General features: G+C 38.1%; 1 protein-coding gene across 2 annotated transcripts in view; it reads left to right on the forward strand.

Annotated features, from left to right (window-relative positions):
* Positions 1–1,939: 1,939 nt before the first annotated feature.
* The window catches only part of RTN1 (reticulon 1), a 207,958-nt gene continuing 182,492 nt past the window's right edge, over positions 1,940–27,405 (forward strand). For both annotated transcript variants that reach the window (XM_074365450.1, XM_074365449.1), the window contains exon 1: positions 1,940–2,395. In XM_074365450.1, the coding sequence (XP_074221551.1) occupies positions 2,155–2,395 (241 nt within the window). In that variant the 5' untranslated portion in view covers positions 1,940–2,154. The remainder of the gene's footprint in view (positions 2,396–27,405) is intronic.

The raw sequence follows: 27,405 nt of genomic DNA on the forward strand, positions 1-27,405 counted from the left end.
GATGAAATATGAAAAAGAATTGGAATCATATCCCCAAACTCCTTATCAATCTAGGCATATGGAAGCTGTGAGGCTTGCATAGTTACTCCGTTTTTTTTTAAATGACTTTCATTAGTGTTTCTCAGAGAAACAAAATAACGTTCACCATATTATTCTGTATGTAATTCTCTTACCATAACAATTCTCAAATGTTCATTACCCATCAATAGCCACTTAAAGTTATATCATTAGTTTTCTATGTTCTTGGCATGTTATCAATAATGAAACTGAGAAATTTCCATCTGATATTTCTGATGCTTCAGGGTGTTCTAAACAATAGCTTTGAAAAAAACTGACAAATGCCCTCTGATTATATGAAAGGATTAACCTCTGTGGAAAGACAGCCCATGTATTGGCTTTTCACCTTAAAGTTTTCTCTAATAGGTTCACTTTTTTCCCATGGAAAGATTCTGAAAACCATGATGATTCACAATAGCCAATTTTTTTTTTTTTTGCTATTGTTGAAAAGGATAACTTTTAAAAATAGCTTTACTGAGGTATAATTGACATACCCTAAATTGCACATATTTACAATAAACAATTTGGTGAAATTAGACATATGTATATACTTGTGAAGCTATCACCACAATCAAGCTTAATGAACATATCCATCATAATTTTTGAAGGTATTAATAATGTAAAACTTTGGTAATTATCAGATCGCCAGGGGTATCTGGCACTAGTAGGCATATTTATTGTCTGTTGAGTGAATACATTTTCTCTAAATTATTGTCAATGAACAGAACAAAGGACTGGGCAGAATTTAGGCTTTTGAGTTTCAGCATTTTTAAGGAGCATCTGCATGGTGCTGAAGTTGGCTTTTGAATATATAAATCGACAGGTATGAACTCCTCAGTATGTCTATGGTGGCTTAGCAGTCCCATAAAGCCTCACAGCTGCTTACCCGATGCCCCACCTTTTCTAGAGAAGGAACAGTGGATGGACTTATTCCTCCACCTTGTGTTATTTTTTTCTCCAACCACATCATTTTATAGACAAATTAAGAATCGATAAAGCATAAGTCTTGTTTGAAAAGATGTATCTAGATACAGGAATAATACATTATAAGCCAAGACACTTCCCTCCTCTGAGTTTCGCTTTATCTGTCAATATCTTCCATCTTATCAAAGAGAGCTGCAAATGAAAGGGAGGGGAAAAACCTAGCAGCAGCGGTAGGAAACTTCCTGGAATGTCCAAGTTCTAAAATAAAATAGACTGCACAGACAGCTTATAATTTGTATGGCTTTGGCTCAGGGTTTTTGAAAGAAAACATAGGTGGTTTTTGTCCTCCCTACTGATATTCTATTTGCCCTCAATGCTGGTAGGAATGAAGTCTGGGAAGCTTTTTTGGGGGGAAGGAACTTGATAGCTCTTTTCTGTACTTTCACTATTATCAGCTCTGTTTTAGAAACATCAGTTTAAGGATGCAGCCTTTAACCTAGGGTTGTGGAGTCCCTCATCTCCACCTGGCACTGTCAACACCCATCTCCTCAAAGAGCCAGTCCCCTCCACAGATGATACTGATCACCCTGAAAACTGAGGCCTTGAGGTCTCCACCTTCCTTTCTTTGCCTCGGGTCACAGGACACCAGTCCGGGTTTAACTTTATGAGTTGGGAGGGCAGCTTGCCTAATTAGTAACGCTTCAGCTGGGGGCTGCTTCTACCTGCTCATCCTCTCTGATTCCTCTCCAAAGAGATGAAGATTTAAGTGGATTTGGCACATCCCCTAATCTGGGCCTGCCATTAGCAGGCCGGGAGCTGGCGTGTGTCAAGGAAGACTCGGACCAAGCAGGCCTTTTTCACCTGCGTAATAACAGGCTGGGGAGTAGCGAAGCAGCCGCGGCGGCGGCGCCGGGAGTAGGAGGAGGAGCGCAGGCAGCCGCCGCGGCTGGGCCGAGAGGAAGAGGAGGGGGAGGAGGAGGAGCTGAAGCGCGGAGAGCAGCAGGCAGTAGCTCGGCCGGAGTTGCAGCAGCGGCCGCAGCGGCACTGACACCGCAACCAACCCAAGCCCCGAGTCCCGGTGTGGACAGCAGCAGGGAGCGCCCGTCTGCCCGCCCAGCCGCCGCACCTCGGCCCAGACAAGCCGCCGTCGCCGCGCCCCGGGGACCGCCAGCCATGGCTGCGCCGCCCGATCCCCAAGACGAGCTGCTGCCGCTGGCCGGCTCCGGGTCCCAGTGGCTCGGGGACCGGGGGGAGAGGGAAGACGAAGCGGTGACGCCGAAAGGGACCAAGCCGGCGCCGCAGGCGAGGGAGCCCGGCCCAGGGTTGGGCGCCGGGGCGGTGGAAACGGCGCCGCGGGAACTGGGCTCCAGCCCCGCCCGGCCGCCGCCCGTTGCCATGGAAACTGCATCCACAGGTAAGGCGGGCGGTCGCCACTGCCCAGCAAATGGCGTCGGGGACCCGAGTCCCCCAGCTGGTCCCCTTCTCTGCAGCTCGCCTGTGCACCTACCTCGCGCTCTCTACCTTGAGCACCAACCTTACCTCCCCCACCCCACCTCCCTTCGCCACCAGAGACTGTAAATATTGGCGGACTGGTAGAAGACGAAATGTTTATTTATCCAAAGGCTCGAAAGAAAACAAAATACTATTGATCCTTTTATTTCATTATCATTATATATATTTTTTTCAGCTTTCACAATTGTCCTCAGAGGCTAGCCGCAGCATCCTGGCTGCTGGCGCGCCCGTGTACAAGTTTCTTCTTTCTGTCAAGGAGCTAGGGGTTGTAGGGCCCGCTTGGCCAGTTGCGATGATTTTGGGGGAGCGTGTTTGTGCGCAAGGCGCGTGCCAGCGACAGGGGACGCAGACAACAATGCGACCGACAGGCCCACTGTCCCTAGACCCGTATCGGTCCAAGGCAGAGATGCAGCTTTAACTCTCCCTTACCCCTTCTCTCCACGAATCGCCACACCCTACTTCCTCCCTTTTTCCCTCCTACTCTCTATCTCTCTTTTCCATTAAGGAAAACAGAAATCCCAAGGTGAGTTTAATTCAGGAGAGACAGCATTTGCAAGAGGATTGGGAGTTGTAGCGTCCCCGCCCAGAACCTTTTTTTCCCAGCTGCTCCGGTTTCCCCATCTCGCAGGAGCTTTGGAACTTGGAACCCTTCAGAGCGCTCAGCCTGGCTGCGGTGTTAGAGGGCTTGAGTGGCAGTGAGTGGACGAGGCACAGTTTACCAGCTGTTTGGGCCCACCCGGACATTTGGAAATTGCCCCGGGTTCGTCCACCCTCCGCCAGACTTCTCCCTCTGAACTGGAGCACACGGGTGCCCAGCAGGAACCAGGGGTCCTGGAGCATCTGGTCCAAAGGATGCCTGAGGGGAGCTTTGAGGAGGGGCTACATAGAGGGGTAGCTCTGTTTCCAGGGAGTAAAGAGAGGGTGCTGTGTTGTGTTGTTCCTCAAAAAGGCTTTGCTGTGGTGAAATGAGAGTTGTGTAGTTTTAGTAATGCAGTTTTTGAAGTCTTAGAGTGCTGGGTGCTTCCACAGGAGGGGCAGTGGGTGGGACTGGCATGCTTGTTCTTGGCATCTGATTTAGGGGAGACCTTTCTTAAGCCACCGCCTCTATTGAGGGTCATGTGGAGAGCCTGAGGTAGTCTTAACTGCTCTAGTACAAAAGGTTTGAGCAGAGGAAAGGAGGTTTAGGAAATGTGTTGACTAAAACATGTCAACATTCTGAAGGGAAGAGAAAAAGTGGGGACCATATACAAGCAGAAAAAAAGAAAGAAAGGGAGAAGGAGAGAGAAAAGACTCAAAGCAGAAAACTCCATTTGCTATATATTAGTTTTTATATGGGGGAGGGGAGGATTTGAGGCTAAGAATGGCTGCCTAACCTCTCTTTCAGCTTCTTCATCTAAATGAAGAAAAAACAAAACTCTTTATAATTGCAAAAGAAGATAGCAAAAGCTAATAGACAAAGGAATGTTCTTTTGTTGTTGTTGGTTTGCCAGTACCATTCCTTGTTGACAGTAACTCATAGTACAGAACCTTTATCTACTGTCATTGAAGTAAACCCTTACTTTATAAACATTGCCCCCCTCCCACTGGTGTCACCAAGGTTAGGTGAACTAGGGAAACAAAGCTAAACGTCCTCTGTTCAGTAACATACTATTCACTAAAATGAGTTGCTATATGTAAAATGCTTAGAACAACTGTAACGAAGTAGTCATTTGCAAATTTTAACATTATTATTACTATTATTATAGAAATATTCTACTTTGTTGAATATATTAGGGATTTTCTATCCTAGGCAATGAAGACACTAATATGTTTGATTAAACATAATGCTAAGTTTGGATGGGAGGACAATAAAGGGAGGGGGAAAGAGCACGTTTTGCACATTTGCATAGAAATTACTAAGTTAATTGTTGCTGCTTGAAGGAATTTCTCATATAGTTGTTGATTCTTTAATGTTTTAAGTTTGTATGTTTCTTATTTAGTAGACTGGATGGGCTGTTATGAGGTCCAAATGCCAGAAATGATATCTTAATAAATAAGTAGATCTTGAAAAATCCAAATAAAATCCAGGCCAGCTTCCTTGTTTGTTATTTTGGCAGTTCTGTTGCAATAAGCAGAGTCAGCAGGTGCATCTTCAACTTAATCAGAGACAAAATCCAGAAGAAGCCTATGAAGTACACAGCTTTACTTCTTAAAAAAAAGAATGGTGCTCTTGGGGACTCAACTCAAACTAAGAAGTACCTTAGACTTTGAATGTGATGCGCTGTAAACAGGTTTTGTTTCTTTTTCAAATGGAATTATAAAATGTAAGACAGATATTGGTTTTAAAAACTTCTTTTTTTCTGAAAAACACCATCAATCATGCCATCTGGCAGAAATTCTGTTATTTATTTTTATACATTGATGGCAATTAAAGTTCTTAAATATTTCCAAAAATAATTCTTAGTAATATCCTGGAATTAATATATGTTTAAACATCGTTAAAGCTATACTAGGAAATGCCATCAGTACTGTTATTTTCAGGTATTCTCGTTGCCTCTGTCCTTTCTGTGGAAAGGAAATAGTCTTAACAAAAAGTAGCACTTTATTCTAAAGCTACAATTTTTCATGTCTAAAATTGATAATGGGCATGTGATATGATGTCTGTTGCCACAGGGAACATTTCATACACCATGTGTAGGTTACAACAAGTTAGAGTTGTTAATCATGAATCCGTGCCATCATCTAATAACTTTATACAAAAGATGTTAAGAGAAACTGTTTTGTTTTTTCACAATCAGTTATATTATTCCTGGAAACTGTTCAAAAGGAGCACGCAATAACAAGGGTAGAAGAATAGCTCTTTGTTTAAAGGAAGAATTTAAAATAGAACATTTGAACAAAATGCCATAGTAAGAAGTTAACTCATTGGCCAATTTGGAAATTAACTCATTGACTGATTCATCCATGGCAGGCAAAGTGAATAACAGAATGGAGAAAGGTCTGGAAAAAATCTGTCCAGGATGATTTGCTTCAGTAATATTGACTTATAGATAATTTGACTTAAATTTCTAGGTGATTGCCAAGAGAGATTTTTCCGAATTTACTTGATCCACAGTGCTCATAAACTTACATATTTCAAATGTTGAATGTGATACTCTGTTGGAAAAACTATTCGTAGTCTATCATGATTTAAATACCTTTCGGAATGTTTATTTATATCCTATGTTTATTCTGTTTATCTTAATAAATTGTATCATACATATTATTAACCATCTTCTAAAATCCATGTAGAGACTGGATTGACTGTCTTCACTTGTGGATGTGTTTGATAGATGTGTACAATTTTTTATTTGGAGACATTCCCAGTAATCCCTTTCAGAAGGTGTAAATTTCAATCTTCTGTTTTCCTTCATCTTTTGAGAAAGCCACAGTTCTATTGAATGGGAAGGACCACTATTATTGCTTTTACAATATTTTACAGAACATATGAGAAAAATAGGATAGTTCCTAATGCAATTTATTCCTCTGGACATAGCCTTTGAATGTAATCAATAACATTCCTGGCAGCAAGTGTGGTATTATGTCCTTTCATATACAGAAGTCAAATTAAGTTAAATTAAAATTTAGAAACACAACATTGACGTACCCTAAAAATACATTAATAAATAAATTTTATCAAGGCTTTCAGCATAACTTCCACTTCATGAACTCGCTGCTCCAGGAAACCCATCCTCTGTCCCTCAGGTACACCATAGGGCTTCCTGCTCCTATCTCTTTTCTAGGCTGTTCATCTGCTACTGACTCTGAGTGTTTGGAAATGAAGTGTGGATTATCTTACTCATTATACTCTCTTGGATAGCCTGGATTGTGGAAAGTTTTTATTATATGTAAAGTGAGAAACCATTGCAGTTCGACTCAATTTAGTAAACATTTATTGAATGCCTCCTTTGTGTAAAGATCTATGCTAAACACAGGCTGTGGTTTCCTAGAACATGGGCACCTTTCTGTTTCACATTAGTATTTAGTTTAGTTCCTTTTGTGTTATTTTCATTTTCTTCATTCCCAAGTCATTGCTGGAAGCTTGATTAGAAGGGTATTATAACAATCTAACCACATGGGCACAAGGGCATGAGTTAGTTTTCTGAAGTTAACACAGGATAAATAAATACCAGTGTAGCTTGCTCAGACTGCATAGCTAGGGGAAAATAAAATCTATCTATCTATCTATCTATCTATCTATCTATCTATCTATCTATCTATCTAATTCTATCTACTTCATAGAAATAACTGTGGTTGAATAGTACTCGAAGATCCTTGGGCTAATTAGTTGTGCTTTCATTTTTAAAGTTAAAGGAAATTATTTCAGTGGTGACTAAGGGAGATTTGAAACAGGCACTTTAAAATATAGATGGCATATTTCAAGAGCCTAATGTGTCCACACAGGAATGCTCTCCATGAAAGTCATTGTAAAGAATATGGTCAAAAGAAAAAAGACAAACAACTAGTTTTATTTGTTTAAATAATTTTCAAGGGTAAAAAGAACAATGAAAGGGGTGTGAACTGGAGAGGCTCACTGCTTGTGGAAGATGCTGTAGTGAGAGTAATGAACAAAGAGAAGGAAGAGCTTCTCAATTCATATTGAACCTGTATTATTTAAAATGGTGATTGAAATGTATAGAAATATCAAATCACTATGTTGTGAAACAAGATGTAACAATAATGTAGGTCAATTATACTTCAAAAACAAACACACACATAGACAAAGAGAGCAGATTTGTGGTTACCAGACGTCGTGTGGGGAATGGGGAAGTGGATGAAAGCAGTCAAAAGGCACAAACTTCCAAATGAGATAAATAAGTATTGAGGATGTAATGTACAACATGATACAATAATTAACACTACTATATGTTATTTAAGAAAGTTGTTAAGAGAGTAAATCCTGAGAGTTCTCATTACAAGGAAAACCGTTTTTTTCTATTTCTTTAATTTTGTGTCTATACAAAATAATGGAAGTTCACTAAACTTATTGTGGTAATCATTTAAAAATAGATATTTAAAATGGACAGTGATTCTTAGGTTGGAAAATGTAAAACACACAGAAAGAGAGACTGGAAGCCCTGATTAAGGAAACAGCAGGTAACATCCCGTGTCACTTCTCTGATAAGAATATCTCTTTGGAGCCAACTACTTTATATCTCATGGTATTGAATGAGTGTGTTGAGCAGTTTTAATATCATTCTCAGTATCTTTTAAGAATAAGACTAATTCTAGAAAAGTTGAAATGGGAAGTGATTTTCAAAAAAAGGAAAATGATGAATTTTTTTAATTTTACAAGCCAACATATTTGTAGCTAAGTGCTGGTAGAATCCAAGAATACATTATTATGCCAAATATTATAAACCCTCAGAAAAGAAGATATATGTTTATCACTAACAATTCCCATTGGTTCACTAAAAAAATAAAATCCATAAAACATAATTTCTTTTTTCTCATATTCTGAAACACTAACATACGTACATCACTTACTATGCTCAAAAATTCTAGAAAGCACTCAACCTACATAAAGACATGGAAAGCAAGCATGCTCTTTAATTTTGCAAATGGCACAAAGTTTCAAAAGATGGTTGATATGATAGAGGGTAGCACTATTACTTAAAAATACTTATTTTAATGTTAACCTGCAAACAAACTCTTTTCATTAAAGTCATTTTTTGCCCTAATTTAAAAAATTCCTCCTTGAGGGAAGGGAATACATGTATGCTATATTAAATTTTAAAAGGTACAAAAAATAATACAGAGCAAAGAAAGTTTTCTTCACACTCAGTCTTCCAACCAACCATTGTCCCTCTTCAGAAGCAACCATTATTATCAAATTCAGCAAGAGAGTATTATTTAATTCATTCATAATTATACTATTATTTATTCAGACCCCTGCTATATGCCAGGGATTGTTCTAAGCACTAAGGATACAGGACAGAAAAGGATAGATGACAGTCTGTCTCCTATAAAATATATATCCGTGTGTGTGTGTGTGTGTGTGTGTGTGTGTGTGTGTGTGTGTGTGTGTTTAGAAAGGGAAGGAGAGAAGAGGGACGGGAGACCAGGAACAAAAAATATACTCAAGGTATAACAAGTCCTATAAAGAAAGTTAAAACAGAGTAGTGGAGTGAAAGGGATAGTAAAAAAAAAAGGCCTCTTTGATAAAGTTAAAGCAGAAACTTGAAGAAAATGACAGTAAGTTATGCAGATGCCTGGGAGAAGATCATTTTAGGCAGAAAGAACAGTCTGCAAAGGCCCTGGGTGAGAGTACTCTCTGGAATGGTAGGGATGTCAATGAAGAGTAAGCAAGGGGAGAATGGTAGGAGATGGGCTCAGAATGCAGGGTGAGGGTTGATGGGCAGGTTAGGTCCTACAGGCCATTGTAAAAGTTTTAGATACTACTCTGAGTGTGATGGGAGTGACTGGAGCATTTACAGTAGGGGAGGAGCATGTTTAGAGTTAGTTTTATATTAAGTTTAGTGGATCACTCTGCACTGTGTTGAGAATCTAAAATGGGGGAAGTGGAGAGGGATGCGGAGCAAGATTGACCAACTTGGAGTCTATTGTAATAATCCAAGCAAGAGATGATAGTGGCTTGCACTGGGTTGATAGCATTGGAGGAGGTGAAAGTGGTTGGATTCTAGATACACTGAGTGTAAAGCTAACCCTGGATCCTAATGGGTTGTATATGGCATGTGAGAGAAAGGAGTCAAGGATGACACCATTTTTGGTTTCAGCACATGCAAGAATGGAGTTGCTATTAGCTGGAATTGGGAGGGGCAGGTTTTAGGGAAAAAGAAACATTGGTTTTGCAAATGTTAATTCTGAAATGCCCATTAGATATCCAAATGTAGAAGTGAAGTAGGAAGTGTAGAGGTCGGGGATGGGGAGTGGTCTGGTTTGGGCATATAAATTTGGGAGTTGCTGGCATAGAGATGAGATTGCCAAGAGAGAGTGGGTTTTCATAGTGAAGAGGTCAAGGAGTCCCGGGATACTCAAATATTCAGAGTTTTAGTAAAGGAAACCAAGTAAAAGTGGCTTAGTGATGTAGAGGGAGAACTGAAAAAATGGGATTCCAGAAGGCAGAGAAATGTATGTTAAGAAGGATAGAATGATCAGCTCTGTCAAATGCTGCTTATAATTTGGATAAGATGAAGACTGAGAATCAGTCATTAGATTTGACAATGAAGTAGTCATGAATTTTATGAAACTGTTTTATTGTGAAGTTTTAGGGGAAAACTTTGGATGGAATGGGTTTTAGTGAAGATAGAAAAGGAGAAAATAATAGACAGTATCTGTAGGCATAACTCTTTTGAGGAAGGAAACTAGAAAAATAGGAAGGAACTGTCTGGGGTATTGGGATCAAGAGAAAGGGAGTTTTATATATTTATCTATCATTTTACTATGGGAGATATTAAAACATATTGGTAAGATGATACAGATGATTCAATAGGGATGGAAAGATCGATGGTGCACAAGAGAGGAGGCATTTCCTGCAAGTATGTCCCTGAGTAGGCGAGGGGAAATGGATCGGTACACAGTGGAGGGTTGATGTTAAATAGACCTAAGGACAGTTCATGGATATAACTGGAGGAAAAGAAGGGGGCACAGGTGCATGGGTGGGGCTGAGGACACGTGGAAGTTCGATGAAATAGGAAGCAAGGTCAATAGCAGAGAGAAGGCAGGAGTGGAGTTGGAACTTTGAGAGAAAGGGAGAAGTTATAGAGTTTTTGTGTAGGAGATTAGGAGGGTGAAAGGTCTAGGGGAAATTGTAGGAATTCTGAGCATCCCTAAGGCTCACTTGGGGTTGATGGTCATGAGCCTTAAAGTGAGACCAGTTATTATAAATGTTATCTTTTTTTTCCCATTAGTGTTGCTTTGGAGTAGATGAACAGTTGGATTGGTTTTTGTTTTTGTTTTTGGTGAGCATGACAAGAAGAGATGGGCAATGGATTTGAGGATGTGTGCAAAGCAATGCAAATACAGATGGGTCAAGGAGTCTGGGGAAGAGGGAAGGAGGACAGAGGAGGGTGAAGCAGAGTGAAAAGATGATATAAACAGTGTGTTGAAATGGATGGATCACGGAGTCTGGGGAGGAGGGAAGGAGGACAGAGTGGGGTGAAGCACAGTGAAAAGATGATATAAACAGTGGGTTGTACATGCTAGCATGGTTGAAGAACAGCTGGAGCCAGGGTACTAGAGTAAGGGATCTGGAAAGGATAAGATTTGAGGGGGGATGTTTGAGATAGAGATTAAGGAGTGGGTACAGTTGTTGGGGGAAGTAGGAGACTGAGATGGAGTGAAAGACAAGATCATCAGGAATGGCATCCAGAAGAATGGCAAGGCTGGGAGTGAAATAATCACCTATATGATTACTGAAATTGCAAAGAACTGTGGCAGAAATTGGAGAGTACGGTGAATCAGGTGCTGATATCTTTAGGAAAGGACATAGTGACCTGGGCTTCAAAGCTAGGGGATTTTAGAGGGGAGGAAAGAAGAGTAGCCTGTAAAATTATGAATAGTTTATTATAGATTATAGGTCTGTAGAATTCTGCAAATTCTGTTTAATATGTTCAGAACACCTCAAAATAGTTCATTGTGGGGGATGAACTTTGAGGGTCATAATTAACTAAATAAGAGCTAGTGGTATGGTGAAATTACTAAATAACTTATGTAATCTTAAGTCATACTACTAGAAACTCTTAGGTGTACATTGTATGAGGTAATATATGAGTTCCTCTAGATTCTGTCCTAGGCAGACCAAATTAGGAGTCTTGTACTAAAGGATGGGTGCCACACTTTGAGAGACACTACAGCATGGTGAGAGAAAGGTGACTAGATAGGCGTAGCTTCTAGAAAAAAATTATGTTTGAGAAATTAAGAATTTTTAGCCAGAAAAAGAGAATTAAAGGAGATCTGAAAGTTAAATTTAAATACTAGAAGAAGTCTTATGAAGCAAAGAAAGAAGATTTGACCGCTTGATTTCACAGGGCAAAATTGGGACTGGTGGGTAAATCAGAGAAATAGATTTCTACTTAAGGAAGGAGAAAGTTCTAATAGTTAGAATTGCCCAGAAAAAAGACAGATTGTCTCCCAGTTACTGATATTTAAGCAATAGTGAGGTTGCTGTTTATTGGGAGAAACTTAGAAAGGAAAGTGTTAGTTATACCAAAATCTTCATACTTCGTAAAAGAGAACAATACTCCTTACCTTACCTGTGGTGGTTAAAGTGGGCGTATTTCTCAAAAGTGAACAGCACACAAATGAAACCAGCAATAGTGCTCATCACAAAAATCACAGTTAACTTCAAATTGGCTTCCTAAGAAAATGCACTCTCCACAAAATTGTGGCCTTCTTTAAATTCTTTTCTAGTTCTCCATTGTTGAGAAACAAGCCATACTGTAACATTCCCACTTCTTAGGAACTGTATCATTTTATCCAATTTGTGGTTATTAACCTAAATGTGAAACATGATATCTGTAGTCACCTCTTTTGTTTGTTCTTTTCTCCTGATCTTTTTAAATGTTTACTGTAGAATCTAATTCCATAAATATTCAGTATATTCTAAAATGTTTGGGGAATTCATTAACTAATTCTGTAATGCTAAAAGCATCATATACTTCTGTCCTTAGTCCTCTGCCTCTTCATCTGTATATTTATGTCAAATTATTCACTGGAAAACCATGTTGGCTGAAACAGTTCTGCATTCTAACTTCCATGTTCAATCCCCAAATGGATTTTCTAATTCATCTACTGCATAAGATTGTTATAAAAACCAAATTCTTGCTTCCTGAACGTGGGCAACTTCTTGAATATCTCACACCTTTTAAAGTACCTAGGATCTTGTTTTATGCATAGTTAAATCTTTATTTTTTAAAAACAACTCCTATACAACAGAAAATTGTATGTATCCACATTATTGCTGATCTGATTTATGAGCATAAGAATAAAAAACAATGTCATATCTACCTTTGGCATGAGTTTTTCAACAGATCCTGAAAAATCAAGGTTTCTCAAAATGTGGTTTGTAGACTACTTGCTTCAAGATCACATTACATGGTCCACGGACCTCAACCCAGGGAAATAAGCCTGCTAAATGCATATTAAAACTTCAGGAAGTGCTGATGTATTGACTCTCCTCCTCACGTTCAGCATTTTGCTGGGAGCTGTGGGGAATGGAGGAGCAGGAGCTATGTCCCCTTTCTCCATTCCTCCAGGCTTATTGTCTAGATGAGAGATGTGACTAACCAACATAAAATGATGAGACTTGAGAATTCAGAGGAACCTCAGCTGAAAAAAAAGTTACATTTAAAAGTGGAACTTTGACAGGGATAATTGTAAAATCTTGCAGTAAGATCCTCAGACTAACTGTATGAACAAAATGGGAAAGTCATGGTGAAACTGCAACACAATTAAGAAAAAAAAATAGAGAAAATTTATTGGACATTAACTCTCATAAGTTAACTCTTAGTCAGTGAGGTGAGCCAGCTGCCCCGAGATGGTGAACTATTGGTCTCATTAACTGAGGATGCCCAGAACCAGGTGAGGGTTGACTCAGGGAGGGTTGACAACACGTGGGGCTGCACAGAGTCCTGAGTGTACTGAGGGGAGAGATGGTAGCAGAAATCTTGACTCTAGTGGAAAGAACTGAGGATTTATGACCTACACAAGAGAAGATAGAACGGGTTATGACAGCCATCTAAAAATACATAAAGAGCCGTCAAGTGGCATAAGGACTGGATATGTTCTGTGTGACTCTGGAGGAAGGAAGTGTAGTCAATCAGAAGTTAAGCTGTGAATATGAAAATAGCCTGAACTGCCTCATATGGTGGTGAGTTTCTTGTCACAGGATGTATGTAAGCATACTTGGGCTGGTCATTTATATGACAGAGAAAGTATAATAGAGAGGATACATTAGGTTAGTAATTTTTTATCTTTTCAGAATCACAGACCCTCCATTGGAGAATCTGATGAAAGCTTTGGAATCTCTGCTCAGAAAAATGCACTTACAAATTCCATTTTGCACACAGATTCTGCGATTTTTCAAAGATCTTTTATGAATGGAGGACTTAAAAAGCTTTCTAACTCTCAGAAATCAATAATTCCAGATACTCTCGTGTAGATCACTGTTCACACAGCAGCAATAGTTTCACAGTTTAATAAAATCTCACTGAATCATCCACTTGTTTATTCAACAAACCTTTATTAGGCACTTACTGTGTGTGTGTATGTTTACACACACACACACACAATGTATGTAGTTGAGTAGGTGATACTTAAATACATAACTAGAATGTAAACATAAATACAGTAAAATAACAACATAGTCTATGAGGAAGAGTCTTATAAACGCTTTCATTAGTTTCAAGAATGTGCTGTAACAATTTGTGGCTCTCAAAGGGTTACTGAACCATGCTTTTTCCACACTGGCTCTGGTGAAGTGAGAGAAAGAGTGTGGACTTGGAGACGCCATGCTGGATTCCCACCTTAGCTCTTCGAATGGCCAGTAGCTTGTCTCAACCTCTGTGGGAAGGGCTAAATGGTGGGTCTGTGTGAATCTGCAGTGTCCAAATAACTGATGTATCTATTTGTCTCTTCACTGTTTCTATGTACACTGTACACTTCTGTGTACACTTTAGTCATTGCTAAAGTTTTTGGAACCAGTTGTTCCTTTAGACAACATTCCTTCTCTGATCACCAGGCGATGGCTGAGGTTGGGGTACGGGAAGATGTTAATTCTCCCTCTAATAATCCCCATCAGCCATCTAAAGTCAAAACAAACAAACAAACAAACATCCTCAGATGTGAACGATTAACGTTCTCTCAATTTTATGTAAAGTGTGCATACAAAAGTTTTAAAAATCCGTACTACTCTTACTATTTATTTATGCATAGACACATCATCAGAGTAAAAACAGGGTGCTTCCTGTGCAAATGCAGCTTCAAAATACTAAGTCAACTGGCTTCTATTCCATTCAGACTGTAGCCCCTAATCACCATCACATATAGAAATTTTGGAGTTACTACTGCTGATCATACTATTAATTTGTTTAGCAAGCCTTTATTATAGATAATACAAGGGTAAATTGCAGCCTAGCATGTTAGCATTACCAGAATTGAACTTGTGTGATTTTTTTTTTAATTGAATCCATGGCATTTGAGAAGTGTTCCTATTTTATTTTACCAGAAGTATGAGAAAGAATAAACACCTAGTATTGTTTCCTAGAAACTGTATACTCTTTTAAAGATCAAGCAGTTCCTGTTTATAATTTGGATGTTTGCGTATCAGAAGTCTCAGAAGTAAAATAGGTTTCATTTCTATGAATAATATGGAGGAATTAAAAAAATATTTTGTTTGACTGAAACATTATGCTGTACGCCAGAAATTGACACACTGTAACTGACTGTACTTCAATAAAGAAAAAATTTTGTTTCAAGAGAGGAAATGTACTTTCTAGAGAAGTGAGTCCCAGAAGTATCCTACCTGGAAAGTAAAGATGTATTAGGAGTAGGGACGATTTGCAGTGGGCTGTCAAGGCCATTTCTGTTACTTCTTTTTTGAAGTGTAATGATCGTCTCTGCGCTCAATAGTTATTTGACCATTATAATAACTCCCAGGAATGTTGTTCCCAAAAGGAATCTTTATCAATCTGTTAAAAAAACAAAAAAGCTTTGCCATTCTGCCAGATAGGGGACATCAAAATTAACTTTTAGTTGTATCACAACCTTTAACCCTTAATGCACAATGACTATGTTTACACTGTGATAGTTTATGTGAAGGTGTCCTTTGAATGTTGAGTTGATGTTTTATGCTCCACTGTAGAATCAGATTATTATGAATCTTGTGAAATATAATTTTCAGTTCATAAAAGGTAGGGTTGGTACATCAGTTGATCACAAGGGCCTAGAACTTTTTTTTTTTTTTTTTTTTTTTTTTTTTTTTGCCTATGAAGGATCCTGTCCTGCAAGGAAAAAAAAAATCAGCAAATAAAATAAATGACTGTGTATAAGTAAAATGGGACTTAGTTTAGTTGCTTTTCAAAATGAAGTAGAAATTTTAACTCCACAGCCTTGTTTTAAAGTTGTAAAAACAATAATAAAAGAAATGTTTGCAAGAGAAAAAATTTACTCATGATCTCACTCTTTCTCTCTCTTGTTTTTTGTTTTTTCGGGTTTTTTTTTGTTTGTTTTTTTTTTTTGGAGAGGGAGGGGGAGGCAATTAGGTTTACTTATTTATTTATTTTAATGGAGGTAGTGGGGATTGAACCCAGGACCTTGTGCATGCTAAGCACTCGATCTGCTACTAAGCTTTACCTTCCCCCTCTCTTGTTTTAAAGTCTCACCCTTTCTGCACAACATTTAGTGTCAACCTTTTATAGTGGTTTGAGGATTCAATGAGCTAATTTGTAGTTCTTGACACATAGTAAGGACTATATAAATGTTTGCTATTCTTCTTCTTATTATTAATTCCCTATCAATTTTATTTATTTGCATAATAATCACTAACCTTCCTTAAGAAGGTTTAGAATGGATGAGACACTGATATCCTTTATGGAGTGATTCTCATTTTACAAATGTGGCTTCTGAGCAAAGCCAAAGCTACACCTCTGACTCCCAAGCCTCCTGCTCTCCCTGTTGTACCACACTGCCTTTCTGCCTTGGAAATATAGCATAAGGAAAAATAAAACTGTCTTTAAAGACAACAAAGCCTGGGCATGGAATTCAGCTTTATCTTGCAGGGATAGAAGGAAATAGTAGAAGGAGTCTCAGCTGGAGAGACTGGAGAAGAGACACAGGAGGAGAGGTAAAGATGGAGGGGAGAGGGATTGTGCTGGAGGGAGAAAGCTTGACCTCTGGAATGGACACAGACAAAATGGTAGGGGAGTGGAGAAGACATGGAAGAGGGAGAGAGAAGTACATAGTGGGAGGGAGGCCCTTTGAGGAAGCAAGAAATACATCTGTATTTCTATTTCTATCCCTATCTCTATATAAAGGAATGGATTTGTGAAAAAGGAAAAGAGAAGTAGGTAAGAAAGCTTTCGTAAATTCTAGAATCTTGGCTAGATTCAGAGTTCTTGGCTTTACTTCCCTCTGAAATTGTAATTTGAATCTTTACAATTGGTTAGATCCTTAAACTGGAGTGACTTTTCTAAATGAGGTGACCCCAGCAGGCCCCTGGGGCTCAGCAGTAAGAGCTGTTGTCGGGGTGTTTCTGTACAGGGCTGCCCAGAGCTTTCTCACCTCGAGGCTGGATGAAATCAGGCAGTGGGCTGAATCAGGCCTGTGGGCCAAATGTTCCTTCCTCTATCTGGAGATTTTCCAAAGGACTCACATTAACTTTATCTAAATGGAGAAGAATTTAGCTCAGGGTTTTCCCTTAGATACAAGAGATAATTTGTAAACTTTTCCTTTATGCATAACTAGCACTGAGATTTGCAAATGCAGTGGTCTGGACAGTTGTATCAAGGAGTTAGCTGGTTTTCTTTTACCATGCTCAAGTGTAACAATGTACTCTGTACCCTGATTGGAGAATGGAAGTAGTTAAGGAAAAGAGAAGAAATAGGTAAAAGTGAAGGAAGTTAACATTTATTTAGCACCTAGCGCTAGGCAGGCAGGCAATGTGACAAACACTTTATATACTTTCTTAGTTTAGGATCCAGTGGCCTCTTGAGTAGGTAGCAGAGGACTGCACTATCGTTTAGTTAATCTAAGTAGTGATGACCACTAATTTGTATAAGTCTCTTTATTTCCTTCCAGCCAAGACCAAAAACCAGACATAGCCAAGGAGTCTTCTAGTGAAATCCTGCTAGGTTGATCAAGATCAGGGACCAGATGATGGGGTTCAAGTCATAGCTAGTAACACATGGAATATTTATTTATGCCACATTCTTCCTAGGGGCCTATTGAAATAGTAAACTAAGGATTTGGGGTCCTTCCTAGCCTTTCATTAATGATGATCATACACATACTTGTTTGTATTGTATCAAGTGCATGAATGTTTCTTCCTCCTTGTCTAGCTGCAAGTGCCTTGAGGTAGCTGTTATGTCTCTGATAATATCTACAGTCACTAGCAGAGGATCAAGTATTTCAGTGTCAGAATTTCATCATTTGATGATTTATTTTACTTTTCTGTTTGATTACATAAAATGGTCTCAGTACCATACTGAAATAAGAGCACATTTTCATAGGCTTTCAAAATTCACAGCATCAATGACTATTCACAGAGATTAGAAGTAGGAGTTGAATCTTTTGTGTATAACTCATGTGACCAATATTAAATCAATTATGCTGTATATTCTTGCTCCTATTTCTATGAGTTATAAGAATAATCAGTAAAAAATTTTCCTATGTCATGCCACTTAGAATTTCTTTTAAAAACTCTTGAGTGCTAACTTTAAAAATAAAAACAATTCTTGACAGTTATGATTAAAACTGTCTGATGATAAATGAATTCTGTTAATTTTAAAAAATTAATTGGATGGATGTCCTTGATAAGGCATTCAATTATCCTGAGAATTTACATAATAAAATGCAGTGGTTTGCCCTGAGATTAGTTTGACACAGTTGCCATGAACAGCTCCTCTTTTTTAGCACCTGGCAGTTCACCTGGCAGCTCTGCCCCCAAAACTGGGTTGCTGCATTGAGGTGCAGACCATTACAAGTTGGATCTTCATTTTCTATTAGTAATGGGAATAATAGCAGTGAATTAAATTTTCATTAGTCTGTGGAGGACAAGACATTACATTCTTTCCAATTCAATTCTAACCTTTTAAAGTCTGAGCAGTTACTTAAGATGAAAGAGGCTCCAATGAAATGGAACTTAAAAGCAAGTTTGGGCCTGGTGAAAAATTTATTTCGGGTGCTCCCAGCAAAGATGGCCTGGCTGAAACTCTTCATATGGGTTTTGTAATTGAATTCAGGTGCTGGGCCCACTTCCTGACTGCTGGGCTGGTAATCTGTGCCAGCTTCTGCCATTTCTGCTCGGCCTTGCCTGTGTATATTGCTGTTTCTTCACATGGCAGGAAAAATCTGTGGGTTCAGGAACTAGAGCTGCTCACGAAGAGCTGAAGCATGAAGTAGGGTGTTCTCCGACCCTGGAAGGGTTCAAGGAGAGACTGCATGATCACTTACCAGAGATGTTTAAAAGTAGGCTTATTTGTTAAATGAGAAGTTGAATTAGAGTACTTCCAATAGTCTTTATATTCCTTTTGTTTCAGGATTCTATGATTTTACAATGAACTCAGGAAATTGTTTTGCACTAAGTCCTGTGAATGACTTTGTAAGGACTTTGTGTTGGAGATTTACACCTTTAGCTAAGACTTGTATGAATTCATATGAGCAAAGCAAAACACAAACAGTCTAAAGTAGTAAGTGATTTTAACACAAAAAACATTTTCTGCTTATTATTTTTACGGCATGCTCAGGTAAAATGTCATTGACTAATAAAATGGAAACATTGATTGATCATTATGTTCTGTAAAATACTTTTAGCAGACAAAAATATTTTATAATGTAGGGCTCACGGGGGACAATAGTAAAGAGAAAGGAACTAATTCTTTATTATTATACACTTACATGTCAGGTGTTATGCTAAGTGCTATGGATAGAGCATTAAAAAAAACCCTCTTTCCTCAAGAAACTTATAGTCTAATGAAAGAGCTAAATAAAGCAATAATTATATTTTATTGTGAAATATGATGGAGGGATGTACATGATGCTATGTCAAGTATCTGAACAGAAAGAAAGATTAGAGAAAGATTTTTGCTGGAAGTGGTTCTGGAACTGAGTTTTAAAGTATAAGAAATTAGGAAGATAAGGCATGGGGAAGACTATTCAGAAAGAACAGTCCTACTTAAAACCATATTCCCCCTTCTTGCTTTTTCAAAGAGGAATCCTTTATTTTTTTACCTCCCAGATTCTAGGTTTCTAGAACAATGAAGGGGTACAGAGCTGTTTTGTCTTTTAGCCTATAGATGATTCTTTTTTTTTCATTGAGTTATAGTCAGTTTACAATGTTGTGTCAATTTTTAGCGTAGAGCATAGATGATTCTTGATTCATAAGCAAAATCAGCCTCCGCGAAGTGGCTGCTTCTCTGAGAGTGCATATGGCTTTCAGAATTGGACAGACTGTGCATCTCAAACAGGTATGCAGACACTTGGCTAAGGATCAAGGGCACTCAGAGTCAGACTAGACCAAGTCAATTTTCTCCAGTAGGAAGCCTTTTAAAACACTATTTTTTTATTACAAAATAAATGGATGCATTGAAGAGTAAATTCACGTGTAGTTTTCAAAATTGAGACTTTAAATATACTTACTCCATCACATACCTTGGCTTCATCTGCAGACCCTTGGAATACACACTTCCTTTTCTTTTTCTTTTATGCTTACTTAAGTAGTTGGAAAATATTTGAGAAATACTAGGCAGAAAGGTGTCTGGGTAGGTGCTCTGGGATGAATACTGAGAACCTTAGGAACACGGCAGCAGATGAGTATTATGTGTGTGCATGTGCGTGTGCATGTGTGTGTGTGAGTATATATATGCATGCACTGAGTCATCAATACAAGATGAGAAGAATGCTGTGAAAAAGATTGCTGGGATTGGTGAGTGATGTCTGCTGTGGGTGAAAAATGAGAAGGAAGAGAAGTAGAGTTGGACCAGGATTATGCTTTAGATCATCCTGTTTCTCCTTCCGCACAAAAGCATCAGTGAACCTTAGCCAGGAGGGTTAGGGGAGATGTCATGGTTCTGGTCCCGGTTCTTTCCTTCCACCATCCTTGTTCTGCAATATCACTGACCTTCTCTTATATCCCAGCCTGATTCACAGCCCATAGTGACCCACCCCTGGCTAATTGCTTACTGACATCAGGGCTATTATTACAGAGAGTTCTTGATTTGAGGGCAATTGTTTCAAGTTCAGATTTTTAAATATTTAGCCTTCGTTAATGGTATGTTTGTAATTCTAACTGCTGTTTCTAATCTACTATAGTGCAAGTATGTATGATGCTGGAACTTAGGGGATTTTTTTTCCTCTCCTCTTCCATGTCCTCTTTAGAACTGTCCATAGCAGCTGCTCTGACTAGTCTCTTTTTCTGGGTCTTGAAGGATGTCACATGCTGGAAAATTGTGCAGGAGGACCTCCTAGGGAGAGGGTTCAGGGAGTACAAATGAATAGAACCGTAAAGCTGGCATGATGGGATAATGACAATGGTTCCAGGTGTGCCTGGGCCCTCCTGGGGAAAGGGAAGGGAGAATGGAATGGTAGATTGAACTGCACTGTGAGAAACTTAAAGCTATTGGATGGCACACTGAGAACTATAGATTTTATTCTCTTGACAGTAGGGAGTCGCTTGAGGTTTTTTTCAGTGAGATAAGAGCTCTCTCAGATTGGTGTTAAGAAAGCACTCTGGCAATGTGGAAGGTGGAATGGGAACAGGCCAGGGGTTGGAAGTGAGTTGAGAGGCTTCCACAGCAGTCTTGTGAGACGTGGAGGGGCAGACACTGTGGCCCTGGAGAGCAAGAGGGATTGGGATGGAGAGATTTTTTTATGAAGTACAGATAGAACTTGGAGGTGAAAAAGACTTAAGAATTATGTCTGTTTCTGGCTTGGGCATGAGAATGCATATGACGCTCTTAACTGAAATCTGGATACAGGAAGAGAGAGTCAGTGTGAAGCACTTTCAAGGATAATAGCACTCCAGTGCAAATGTAATGTATTGATATTAAAAATCGTGTTATCACTGAACTTAGATTTAAGGTAATGGTTATCCACCGTATTGATTATACGGATGTAGAGAAACCATTAGGAAACACAAAGCAAGTGCTTTTATAAATACTACAAAGAATGCAAACAATAAGCCCCTTTAATTTTTAATTTTTAATTGATGCTGGGAATCTACAAGTCAAGTTCACGTATAAGGTGATTACATTTTACTTTGGTTATAGATTTTACTTTATTAGTGCTTTATGATGTGGAGAAACATTGACTAGTTCTGCTGATTAAGTATAACTAGATTCACAGTTGCAGTCTTATAATCTCATTACCTAGCCTCCACAAAAAAGTAACTGAAATTTTAAGTCTTAATTAGAGGACAAATTCAAGTTTGATGAGTTCTAGTAAGATGCAAAAGAAAGATCCTTGATTATACATTAATCCATTTGATAATTTATTAAATAAAACATCAGGAAGATTCATTATTTATTTAATTTCACCCTGTGATTATCTTTCTTAAAATATTATTTCTAACTGCGTTGAAATGCACATAATATTTATCATTGTAACCATTTTTAAGTGTATAGTTCAGTGGTATTAAGTACATTCATATTATTGTGCAACCATCACTACCATCTATCTCCAGAGTTCATTCTACCCATTAAACACTAGCTCCCTGTTCTTTCCTCCACATAGTCCTTGGCAACCACCATTCTACTTTCTGCCTCTAGAAATTTTACCACTCTAGGAGAACTCATTAGTTTTTGAACGAGAGAAAATAATACAGTTTTTCTATAACCCATTATTGGTTCTCTGGGTTGGCTCACATGTAACTGACTCATGATCAGAATAAGCATTGAAAGATTTCAGAGCAGCACAGTACATTAGGCTTGAAAAGAAAGTAGAGCATTGGTGATCTTTGGACAAATCCTTCAGATTCCGGCCAGTCCTGATCAGGAGCTAAGGAAGAATCAGCAGTCTCCTGACAGGCAGTAGTCTGAGAGCGTAGTATCTGGAGTAGCTTTGCCCAAGTTTGAATCCTGGTCTACCATCTTCTAATTGTGTGATGTTGGTCAAGTTGATTGAACTCTGAGACTCTCAGTTTCTTCATCTATAAATCAGTAGAACCTGCCTTCCAGTGTTGTTATGAGGCTTCAGTGAGTTGTTATACGTAAAAGCATTTAGAACAGAGCCTGGTATACCATAAGCATTTAATAAATGTTAACTACTATTATTTCTCAGGTGAGCTATTACTCCCAATACCTTATATTGTCAGTCTGAGTAGACCAGGGAGCAAGATTGAACCATGATCATGGACTATTTTAAGACCATGCCATGGTGTTTTAAAAATCAGCTAGAACTGGAATGTAAAATATAGTCACAGTTAGTAAAGTTTCTGGGATTCTACCTTGGGTTCAATATGTTTCTCCAGTTCTGATAATGGAAATATGAAGTGTGAAACGTCTTGTGGCCTTACTATGGTGACTCACAACACTGAATATACTGTGCACTATTCAGAAAGACTGTATCAAAGCATCACATACTAGAAGGATTGCTCAGTTTCCTCCATATCACAACAGAAACCGGGCATGGGATAGACTGTGGCCTCGTGTGAGGATTTTCATCCTTCATTAGCTGGAACTTTGCTCCTCTTCCCCCAAAGCTTAAGTGGAAGAAACTGTAGTTGAAAAATCAAGAGGTCCTCCCACCCTTACCCAACTCTGTTCTCTTTCCCATTGCACATTCACAGACTAAAACAGTGTTGTTCTTTCTCCAAGAACAGAGGTTTTTGACCTTTACTCCCAATATTTTCTGACTGATATGGTGACGCAAGCAAAGATTGTGTCAACAACTCTGTATTCAGAAACCTGGGGGTAACAACTCACTTGTGAATACATGATTCACTTTTTATGTTGGGAAACTTTATGTTCCCTGAAGTCTCACTTTATATCTCCACAGCTTAGATCAATGCTTGGCGTATAAGAGTGTTCAAAACATGTATATTGAATGAACAAATGAATGAATGAATGGCTAGCTTTCTTTGGTGGAGTCCTGGGGAGATTACACGGAGACACTTAGAAGTGAAAAATTCTAAGCTCTAAAATTTCCAGGGACTCCACTTAGTTCTTTCCCGTTCAGAAGGTGTTGTCAGCTTCTTCACTGTACCTTGCCTATTTTACTTACATATTTTTCCTTTTTAAAATATATTTTCTACATAATAATCACAAGCTCTTCTTTTTCTTCTCATATGAATACCAAGGCCACTTTTACAATCTGGTTTTATTCCCTTTCCACCCCTGAAGTTGCGTTTATGAGCCCTGCGTAATTGTGCCTGTGAGAACGCCCACAAGCTTTTCTTGTCCTTTTGCCCAGACAGGACTTACTCCTCCATTGCTGAACCAGCCTGTATTCTTGCAGAGGCAGGGAATAAGGGTGTCCCAGGAGGATGCTGAGATTCTCAAAGCAGCTTTTTTCATGGAGCAAATTAAGGACAAACACAAATCATTTTGGGATTTCGACCTAAATCTTAACCCATTTATTTTCTTAAAATAAATCTCTTTTTTTTTTTCTAGTACCTTTAAAATGTTTGTTTAAAAAAAAAAAAGCACTATGCTGTAATTGTTGCTTTTGAATTGAAGATGTTGAAAACAAATGACACTAGTGGCAAAACTCCAATGGCTATGTAATTTATGAACATTTTATGAAGTTTATCTAACCATTTATAGGACATAGGTTCTGTAAGTTTGTATTTCTTTCAGTCTTACTTCAGTGAAGTTGCACGCAAAATTTCCCTTCTCAGATTACACATGCTTTCCTTTTTCAATTTGTTTTAGCTTATCTTTCTAAGAGTGTGCAGTTACACTTGCTTAGCAGATATTACTGACAGATATTTAAATTAGAATAACAATAATAGCTACAGTTTATTAAACATCATCCTCAAGTCAGGCTGATTGTGTGATTTAACTGAATTATACCATTTAGTCTTTCAAACACACTGAGATGTAATTTGCATGCAGAAAAGTGGACAAATGTTATTTGTACAGTTTGGTGTGTACACACCCATGTAACCATCACCCAGATCAAGAAGGAATACTTCCATCATTCAGGAAGGCTCTTTCATGCCACTTCTCCCAGTCAATCCCCTCTTCTCAGAGGCAACCATTACTCTGGCTTCTATCGCCACAGAGTAGTTTTGCCTGTCTTTGAACATATATGAAGGGAATAAATCTGTGTCTGTCTTTTTTTGCTTAGTAAGATGCTTTGGAGATTCATCCATGTTATTATCTGTATAGAGAGTTTGCTATTTTTTTGTATTACAGTATAATAGCCTACAATATGAATATATCACAATTTCTTCATTCACTTGTTGATAGACATTGGGTTCTACCCTTATTTTTTGGTTATTAGGAATAAAGCTGCTATGAATATTCTTGAAACATCATTTTGTGGATCTGTGGAAACATTTCTCCTGAGTATGTAACAGAAGTACATACTTCCAGGCATAGGGTAGGCTTATATGCCTATATTTAATTTTATAAGAAATTCCTAAACAGTTTTCCAAGGTAGTTGCATCATTTTGCACACCTATAAGCAATACATGGAAGCTTTGGTTGTTCCACACCCTCATCAGCACTTGTTATTGTCAGGTTCTTTAATTTCAGACATTCTAGTGAATGTGAGGTATAATTTCATTATGATTTTTTCTCACTGAGATATATCAAGATATAATTTACATATAATAAAATGCACTCATTTAAAGTATACAGTTTGATGAGTATTTGAAAAAGTTTAAAACCACGTGACCACCATCACAGTCCATTATTAGGTGTAAATGGTCTGTGATTACCAATTAGGTCAAGTTAATAGATAATATATTTCATATTATCTGTATCAACCCTTTGTAACTGGGATTCTGCAGATAACTAAGCCCTAATGCCTTAAGGTATTCATTGCTTGGATTTGGAATGGTGCTGGTTATGTTCCATCTTTGAAAAAATTGAGAAAAAATTTGTCATTCAAATAATTTTTTAAGTGCTTAAATTTCTTGCACAGCTCTAATTCAAGAAGGCTGTTCTATATCCTTATTGGGTTTTGTCTATTTATTTTAACCATTCCTGAAAGAGGGATTTTAAAGTTTCCAATTATGATTGTAAATTTTTGTATTTATCCCTTCAGTTTTCTCAGATTTTGCTTCATATAATTAAAGCTCTGTTTTAGACACATACACATTTATGAATGTTCTGTCTTTCTGATAAATTGACCCTTGCATGATTATAAAACTATGCTAATACTCCTTATTTTGAAGCATATCTCGTCTACTTGCTTTCTAATGCTTACTGTTTGCTTGTACATCTTTGTCTACTCCTCAACTTTCCATTTATCTACATCTTTATAAAGCATGTCTCTTATGGACAGCATACCATTGAATCTTACTGTTTTATCCAGTTTGACAATCTTTCATTTTTAGCTGAAATGTTTAGGCACTTACATTTATGTTATTATTGATATGGTTGGGCTTAAGTCTGCCGTATTTTTTGTTTGTTTTTTATTGGTCTCATCTGCTTTTTATTCTTCTGTTATTTTGTTTCTGCCTTCGTTTGAGTTAATAAAAATTTATTAATATCTATTTTATTTCTTCTGTTGTCTTTTTAGTTATTATTTTAAATGGTTGCTGTATAGCTAACATCCTTAACGTATCAAATTCTACTTAGAATTGAAATTTAGCATTGTTAACCATTTAATCTTCTCATCTGCTCTCTGAAGTATACATTGTTACCCAGAATTTTTAGATAGATGAGGAAACAGGCCCCAAAAGAATAATTATTAACTTGCTTAAGATCACATGTGGGAAGAGTTGGATCAAAGACACTATCTAAATAATGCTAGATATAGTACTTAAATGGCCCTGATGATAGTCAGTTCAATGGGTCTCTCCATATAGCCATTGCTTATGCATATTATATTTATGAATTGCATGAAACGAATGTTTGTGCTAAGAACTTTGTTCCATGTGATTTATCATGAGATGCTTCTAATGAAAGAGATTGGCATCTAGTGGCTGTAAGATTGGCTGCTTACTCATTGAAAAATTTCTTTAACCATGTGCAAATATTATTAAGTTTCCCCTAAAGAACAAATCCATGAAGAGGAATTACAGAGGAAAAATACGTTTTGAAGGCTAGACGTGAAGAATATTTTAATTTTGGATTTATTATACCAGTGAAGGGATGGAATGATATAAAAATTATTTGTACTAGCTGCTTTTCAAATATTATCACATTTTTTTCTTTCTTTTTATTACTTTATACCCATTACTTTGAACTTCTCCTCATTTCTCATGCCCCTAGCCCCTGGTAACCACTTTTCTACCCTCTGTGTCTCTGAGTTTGACATTTTTAGATTCCACATATAAGTGAAATCATGTAGTATTTGTCTGTCTGTGTTTGGCTTATTTCATGTCCTCTGGATTCATTCATGTTGTCACAAATGGCAGGATTTCCTTTTTTCAGGCTGAATAATATTCGTGTGTGTGTGTGTGTGTGTGTGTGTATGCCACATTTTCTGTATCCATATATCTTAAAGGACACTTAGGTTGTTTCCATATCTTGGCTACTGTGAATAATGCTGCAATGAACATGGGAGTGCATGAGATAGTGATCTTATTTTCTTTGTATATGAACCCAGTTGTGGGATTGCTGGATCCAAGTATTATCACATTTAATCCTTACAACTATACATGGTAGGTAGTTTTTGATCTTTAATTTGCAGATGAGAAAATTGAGGCACAGAGAGGATAAGATATGCCCAAGATCACACAGCTGGAAAAAGACAGAGCTGGCTTGAAAGTCTGTGTTCTTAACCACTATGCAAATTAAAAGTAGAGAGGAGAGAGTGGTTTTCAGTTTACAGCTCTTCTGGGCTCTATTTTATGTAAGCCTCACAACAATTTTCTTAAGTCAATAAATGCAGTTATTATTTTAATGATGGGGAAATGGAGACAGTGTTTAGGTGAGCTCACCAACGTGCAACATTGCTGTCAATAAAGATCTGCCGACTCCAAGTCTCCTCCCAGTGATGAGGATGGACCTATCCTGGAGGGGAGTAGAGTCAGAAGAAACAGAACCATATCAAATGAAGTATGGAGCAGGCAGTGGGTTCCAAAGGCTGGAAGTGGAAGAGTTT

This window comes from Camelus bactrianus, chromosome 6 (genome assembly GCF_048773025.1).
Source record: "Camelus bactrianus isolate YW-2024 breed Bactrian camel chromosome 6, ASM4877302v1, whole genome shotgun sequence".
Lineage (NCBI taxonomy): Eukaryota > Metazoa > Chordata > Mammalia > Artiodactyla > Camelidae > Camelus > Camelus bactrianus.